At 37.4% G+C, this 8256-nt stretch overlaps 1 protein-coding gene across 2 annotated transcripts in view; it reads right to left on the bottom strand.

Annotated features, from left to right (window-relative positions):
• Positions 1–733: 733 nt before the first annotated feature.
• NPY5R (neuropeptide Y receptor Y5) overlaps positions 734–8256 on the bottom strand; it is a 128613-nt gene continuing 121090 nt past the window's right edge. For both annotated transcript variants that reach the window (XM_077269589.1, XM_077269499.1), the window contains exon 2: positions 734–2781. In XM_077269589.1, the coding sequence (XP_077125704.1) occupies positions 1393–2772 (1380 nt within the window). In that variant the 5' untranslated portion in view covers positions 2773–2781 and the 3' untranslated portion in view covers positions 734–1392. The remainder of the gene's footprint in view (positions 2782–8256) is intronic.

The following is an 8256-nucleotide window of genomic DNA, read 5'->3' as shown; positions in this document are numbered from 1 at the left end:
CAGTTCTCCTGTCTTCAGCACATGTAGTCACTCTACAGTGAGGAGAGGAGACTGTCAATGCATATCTCATACTGAGCCTGTCCTAAACTACTGTGGGTGACTTTTCTTCTTTCCTCAGCATGTTCCTTTCTGCTTATGATTGGTCAGCTTCAGAAAAAGAAAGAAGTACATGTTCCCAGCAAAATCTCTATAATGATAATATCTACTTAGAATAAAAAAAAACTGTTCAGGTGCCAAATACTTTGATAACTAAAATCTCTGCAACGGAGAGACAAAATTAAAAAAAAACAACAACCTATAGGTTCAAACAGGAAATTATGAAAATGTATAAAATGTTAACCATTTAACTGCAGGAAATATTTGCCTTTGGCAAGATTAATTTTCTTTTACTTGGATACTGTTATGAACAATATCATATAATAATTAACTAAGATTATTACGCAATGCAAAATTTAAAAAATCTGTCACAATGGAGAAATATTAGAAATAATACACAATATTCAAGATCCTCTTGCAATATTGTAAGATATTGAAAATTATAAGCATCATGAAAATTATTGAAAATTACAATATCATATAATTAGCTAAGGTTATTAGGTAATGCAAAATTAAAAAATCTGTCATAATGGAGAAATATTAGTAATAATACACAATATTCAATATCCTCTTTCAATATCGTAAGATATACAGTATATATGTATATATTTTTATATAAATATATATATACACATGTATATACACTGTATTTTATTATAATTTCCACAAGAAAGCCACGTAAGGTAAAATATAGTTAAAGCTTTGAAAGTACAGTATAAATTAATTAAAAATATAAATTATTATTTTACAACAGCAATTATTTAATCACAATTACTAATGAATTTCACTCAATAACGCGGAGTAAACCACTGTTTTTACAGATGAGAACAATTCTCATTTCATGTCAATATGAAATAGAAAACATAATGATGTTATCTACTGTAATAATGAAATGTTTGCTTTAAAAAAAAAAAAAAAACTGGAACGACCGAGTGGTAAACACAAGGTCAAGTATGGCATTGGTCGATTATAGTAATTTTCCTTCATATGATGGGTTTATATTAACATCAATTACAAGAGTCAGGTGTTCTTTTACCTTACAGAAAATTATGTTACAGATACTCATGATATTAAAGGTAATGTCAATATTCAGAATGTCTCTTTTTACAGCAACAAAGAGATAAAAAAATAGACCTCATAGAGATCATATGCAGCTTGAAAACACATATAGAGATATACAGTATCTATAATGGCAGTAATGTTAATTCAGTTCAGTTCAGAACTGCCAACAAATAAAAGTGAACGTGAAGCTAACTGATATATTTTCAGAAAGAAAAATGCAACAGCCGAATCAGCCTACGATATCTGGAAACACTGGATGATTGACATCAAATCTGCCTTTATACCATCATTTAAAAATCCATAGAGTATAGGATTTAGACAACAGGAGACCATGCCAAGCAAGTGACAGATGCAATAAACTAATTTGAAATGTCGATTGGAAATTAGATTGGCATTAAAGTCAGTTACAAGGTGAAAGAGGTGAAGCGGCATCCAACTGACAGCAAAAGCCAAGATCAATACGGTTAGTCTACAGAAAACACGCCTAGACCTCTTCTTTATCCGAGTTAGAGATTTAGATACAGAGTTAATATTATGTAGTTCAGAATTCTCCTCTGCCTTCATTTCAAAGCATATGGGAACTCCTGGTAAATAGACACTCGAAGGTAAAGTGTGGACACTGGTGTGGACACTGGTGGGTAAAGTGTGGCTCCTCTCTGTGGTAGACGTTTCTGGAATGTCTCCAGTATTACTCTCTTGGTGTCGTCTTAGTATCGCTGGGACAACACTTGCTGTTTTTTTGCTGTAACGCTTTCTATGTTTCCGTACAAAAGAATAACTCCACTTTCGACTGCTACAGATTTCTACCTCCGATTGTTTTGCTTTTGGTTGTTGAAGGGTCAAATTAATCATCTCATTTTCTTCGACTTTTACATCTTTGTTCGGTAATCTGGAACTTATACTTCGGCAAACACTTGTATGACTTATGGTTAGGCAAGACAAAGGCAATATATACTGCACTAACAGTAAAGAAATGGTGAATGCAATTCTGTAAGAATCAGATGGCCAGGATTCGATGCACAGATAACTATTCATTAAAGGTTCTAAATTAAAGGCTTCTCTCAGATTAATAATTTTATGAAAAACAGGTAAAGGAGAGCATATGGTGAAACCAAGAGTCCATACAGTTGCAATCAGAAAATATCCATGGTTGGCAGTTAGATTGGTTGAAAGAGGATGTTTTATCATGTGGTACCTCACCAAGGCAATGGACATGAGCATCAAAGTTGAGATTAAGACTGAGACACACTGAAGGAAAGGCACTACATGACACATGACTTCACCAAAGATCCACTGATCAAGTAAAACACATGTCAGAGTAAATGGTGAGCAGAATAATACAACTAAAATATCTGAAAAAGCCAAGTTTCCAATAAGATAGTTAATTATAGTCTTCTGCTTGCGTTTTCTGAAAATAGCCAGGAGAATTAAGAGATTTCCCATGAATCCGAGCAAGCTTACAAATGTATATAGCCCAATTAAAAAGTATCGTATGTCATCTACACTGCTGTTGTAATCCTCCCAGGATGGAAAATTAGTAGCTGATGTTTCAAAGGTGCTGTTGTCTTCTTTCATAACAGTCCAGTTATTAACGTCTTTTATGTCCACATCCATTTCACAGCCCTAAAGCACAAAGAAAAGCAATTAGTGAACCCATGTAAAAACCACAGATTTCTAAAAGCTGAAGAATTGCTGATTGGTTACTGGTTCTAAAGTTACAAAAGTACAAATTTAATAAAATATACATAATACAAAGATTAAGGATACATTGAATGCAATTAAAGCGTCCAACATTACAGTGAGTTGCTCATTCTTTCCTTCTATTAATTTTCTGTATGCATTTTTTTGTCTATGTTCCTTTGTGTAATTGGTAAACAAAATGGAGATTGGGAGCATTATTATATATCAGGAAACCAAGAGTAATTCAAGAGCTGCAATATGATGCATACAGTTGTTTACTGTATGATCTTTGTTGGAAATTGAAGTGTAGCAAATATATCAAGCATTCTCATTGTTATCGATCCCATTGAGATATATCTATTGAAATGAAAATATATTATCAGATTCATGCTGCCTGATTATTGTCAGCATGAATCAGACACTGGCTGTGTGCCTGCAGCCAGGGATGTTTTACTCTAAAACTCTACAGAATTTCAGGGTAAACATAGCTTGGAAAGGCGACGGGTGATTATGTATCTCAGCTGACTAGTACAAGGAGGGCCACCAGTGGTTTCTGCCAGCTTTGAAGCCCTGATCACCAGACTAAACAGTCTCTCCCAATGTGACTACGTAAGGAGAGAACTATCAAAGAGATCGGGGCAGGGAAATCCATTGTCCATTCACCGGTTTTCAAAGTATGTATTCTCTAAAACATACTTGTCTGCAATCACCCTGATAATGTCTGATTCATATTGTCCATGGTCAAACACCATGAATCTAATGAAAGGTTCCTTTAAAGTATGGTTGCAAGTACAGCATACCTTTTTCCCTAACACTTCTTACTGAATAATGTTTGCCATTGGTGTTATTGTCTGATAATTAACCCCTTCATGACCGTGGGATTTTTCGTTTTTCCGTGTTTGTTTTTCACTCCCCTCCTTCCCAGAGCCATAACTTTTTTATTTTTCCATCAATTTGGCCATTTGAGGGCTTATTTTTGGCGGGACAAGTTGTATTTTTGAACGACATCATTGGTTTTACCATGTCGTGTACTAAAAAATGGGAAAAAAATTCCAAGTGCGGTGAAATTGCAAAAAAAGTGCAATCCCACACTTGTTTCTTGCTTGGTTTTTTTGCTAGGTTCACTAAATGCTAAAACTCACCTGCCATTATGATTCTCCAGGTCATTACGAGTTCATAAACACCTAACATGACTAGGTTATTTTTTATGTAAGTGGTGAAAAAAAATTCCAAACTTTGCTAAAAAAAAATAAAAAAATTGTGCCATTTTCCGATACTCGTAGCGTCTCCATTTTTCGTGATCTGGGGTCGTGTGAGGGCTTATTTTTTGCGTACTGAGCTGACATTTTTAATGATTCCCATTTGGTGCAGATATGTTCTTTTGATCGCCTGTTATTGCATTTTAATGCAATGTCGCTGCGACCAAAAAAACGTAATTCTGGCGTTTCGATTTTTTTTCTCGTTACGCCGTTTAGCGATCAGGTTAATGCTTTTTTTATTGATAGATCAGGCAATTCTGAACGTGGCGATACCAAATATGTGTAGATTTGATTTTTTTTATTGATTTATTTTGATTGGGGCAAAAGGGGGGTGATTTAAACTTTTATATTGTTTTTATTTTTTTCACATTTTTTTAAACTTTTTTTTAACTTTTGCCATGCTTCAATAGCCTCCATGGGAGGCTAGAAGCAGGCACAGCATGATCGCCTCTGCTTGCTACATAGCAGCGATCTGCTGTTCGCTGCTATGTAGTAGAATTGCAGGTGTGCTGTGAGCGCCGACCACAGGGTGGCGCTCACAGCTACCGGCGATCAGTAACCATAGAGGTCTCAAGGACCTCTATGGTTACTGTCCTGACACATCGCCGACCTCCGATCATGTGACGGGGTCGGCGATGATGTCATTTCCGGCCGCCCGGCCGGATGCGGTAGTTAAATGCCGCTGTCTGCGTTTGACAGTGGCATTTAACTAGTTAATAGTGGCGGGTGAATCGCGATTTCACCCGCCGCTATTGCGAGCACATGTCAGCTGTTCAAAACAGCTGACATTTCCCGGCTTTGATGCGGGCTCACCGCGGAGCCCTGCATCAAAGCAGGGGAGCTGACATCGGACGTACTATACCGTCCGATGTCAGTAAAGGGTTAAGCATGATGGGGTCAGTTCTATTACAAATATAATACATTCTGCTCGCTTGGCAATAAAACATCTTCAGACATGGATAGAAAGATGATAGAGAAGTAAACTATTATTGCTGTTGTCTTGTGGAATGGGAAATAAAAAATGTGTCATGGATGCATCTAATCTAGGTATCTTGCAATTTTTAACAAAGAAGTCAGTAATAATATTCTACTGATTGACAGACATATATTATAATATAATAACTTTCTGACAACTTGCTATATTTTTTATACTTGGCTCAAACTTGTAAATCCACAAACTTAATGTATTTCATTGGAATTTTATGTGATATACAAAAACAAAGTAACAAGTGTGTGACATGTAAAGGAATACATGGCTTTGGAATTATATAAAAATATACATTTAAAAATTGTAACATGCATTTGTATTCAGTTCCCTGTAGTTTGGTGCCCCCCAAAAAACCCGAATGACCAATTGCCTCCAGAAGTCACATAATTAGTAAATTTACTCCATCTGTGTGTAATTTATTCTCAGTATAACTACAGTTGTTTTGTGAAAGCCTCAGAGGTTTGTTTGAGAACTTTAGTGATCAAACAGCATCATGGAAACCAAGGAGCACACTAGACAGGTCTCAATAAAGTTGTAGAGAAGAGTAAAGCAGGATTAGATTAAAAAAAAGAGCCAAGTTTTTAAAATCTCACGCAGCATTGTTTTATTCATCATCCAAAAATGGAAGGAGTATGGTACAACTGCAAACCTACAAAGACACGGCCTTTTACCTAAACTGGCAAGGAGAGCACTAATAAGAGAAGCAGGCACGTCACCCATGGACACTCTGGAGGAGATACAGAGAACCACAGCTCAGGTGGTAGAATCTGTCCACAAGATATGTATGTTCCGCAAAACTGGCATTTATGGAAAAGAGGCATGTAGAAAGCCATTTTTCAAAGCAAGCCATGAGGAGTCCCATTTTTAGTTTACCAAAAGCCATGTAGAGCACAAAGCTAGAAGGGAAAGAAGGTGCTCTTGTCAAAAGAGACCAAGATAGAACTTTCTGGGCTAAATGCAACATGCTATGTGTGGTGGAAAATTAATACTGCACATCTAACTGAAAACACCATCCCCACCCTCAAACATGGTAGTGGCAGCATCATGTTATAGGGATGTTATTTTCAGCAGCTGGTCAGAGTTGATGGGAAGATGGTTGGAGTAATATACAGGGCAATCCTAGAGGAAAATCTGTTAGAAGATGCAAAAGGTTTGACACTGGAGTGTATGGTCACCTTCCAGCAGGACAATGTCCCTAAACATACTGCTAAAGCCACAATGGAATTATTTAGATCAAAGCATATTTATGTGTTTGAATGGTCCTGTCACAGTACAGACCAGTCATTGAGAATCTATGGCAAGACATGAAAATACCTGTTCACAGATGCTCTCCACCCAATCTCATTGAGCTAGAGCAAGTTTGCCAAGAATGAACAAAAATTTCAGCATTCAGATATGCAAAGAAGGTAGAGACATAACCTAAAAGACTTGCAGCAGTAATTAAAGCAATAGGTGGTCCTAAAAAAGCTTGACTCGGGGGGGGGGGGGCGAACACGTCATATTTTTAAATATTTTAGAAAACAATGTATCATTTCCTTTAAACATTACAAATACTACATTGCACTGGTATGTCACATAAAACACCAGTGAATATATTTAAGTTTATGGGTGTAATGTGAAAAAATGTGTAAAAGATTATGGAGTATGAATATTTTTTCAAGGCACTTTAAGTACTTCACATATTAGAAAAGCCTATCCACCCATACAGTATATATTGTTTTCATTACATTATTTTTATTTTTGTAAACAACATTAAGACACCTAATTACACATTCTTAACCCCTTAACAACTGCGATACGCCTTTTCACAACTGCAATTAAGGGTACTTTGACCACAGCGCCATTAATTAACGGCGCTGTGGAAAAAGTGTATAGCGCCCCCCAGAGTCAGAATTTCTCCAGTGCCTCGGCTACCGGGGGTAGCTAAGACCCCAGAGAACATGATTTGGGTTGGTTTTACCGACCCCAGTGTTGCGATCATTGTTATTAATGGTATAATGGCGACCGCAAAAAAAATCAGATTTTCCTTTTAATTTCTCTCTCCCCTGATGTGATCGTAAATAGGGTCCCCAGTACCCCGATTTCCCCACTGTACCTCTGGAGTCCAGGAATCCCCCATGCTGTTTCCCGACATCATTTTCCGTGAGAAAATGAAAGGTACATGCTCAGCGTGCCCTTCCAGACCTGCCGGCCGGCACCTGGCAACAATAGGAAAATTTTCCTATTGGCTAGATACTATCACAGTGATCTCAATAAAAAAAATAGTAAATTAAACATCCTTTTATCACCACCTTAGATAGTGAAAAATAATGGAAAAAAAATAAATTTATTTCCATTTTTCCATTAGGGTTAGAGTTGGGCTAAAGGTAGGGTTACAGTTGGGCTAAAGTGAGTTGGGCTAAAGTTAGGGTTAGGATTAAGGTTTGAGTTGGGCTAAAGTGAGTTTGGCTAAAGTTAGTGTTAGGGCTAAGATTAGGGTTAGGGTTAGGGCTAGGGTTAAGGTTAGCGCTAGGGTTAGGGATATGGCTAGAGATAAGGTTAGGGTTAAGGTTATGGTAAGGGTTGGGATTATGGTTAGGGGTGTGTTGGGGTTAGGTTTGTGGTTAGAATTGGGATTAGGGTTAGAGGTGTGTTGTGGTTAGGTTTTGGATTAGGATTAGGAGTGTGTTGGGGTTAGGGTTGTAGCTAGGGTTGGGACTACGGTTATGGGTGTGTTGGGGATAGGGTTGTGGTTAGGGTTGGGATTAGGGTTAGGGGTGTGTTGGTGTTAGAGTTGGAGTTAGAATTGGGGAGTTTCCACTGTTGAGGTACATCAGGGGATCTCCAAACGTGACATGGCGCTACCATTGATCCCACCCAATTTTGCGTTCAAAAAGTCAAATGGTGCTCCCTCCCTTCGGAAACAGTGGTTTTCCCCCACATATGGGGTATCAGTGTACTCAGGAGAAATTGCACAAAAAATGGTGGTTCATTTTCTCCTGATACCCTTGTGAAAAAAAAATAGTTCTGTATTAAATTTTTGGTGAAAAAAGTAAAATGCTCATTTTTTCCTTCCACATTGCTTTCATTCTCGTGAAGCACCTGAAGGGTTAATAAACTTCTTGAATGTGGTTTTGCGCACCTTGAGGGGTGCAATTTTAGGATGGTGTCACTTTTGGGTATTTTCTGTTA

This window comes from Ranitomeya variabilis, chromosome 1 (genome assembly GCF_051348905.1).
Source record: "Ranitomeya variabilis isolate aRanVar5 chromosome 1, aRanVar5.hap1, whole genome shotgun sequence".
NCBI lineage: Eukaryota > Metazoa > Chordata > Amphibia > Anura > Dendrobatidae > Ranitomeya > Ranitomeya variabilis.
Note: the sequence above shows the minus strand (reverse complement) of the source record. Positions and strands in the feature narration are given on the sequence as shown.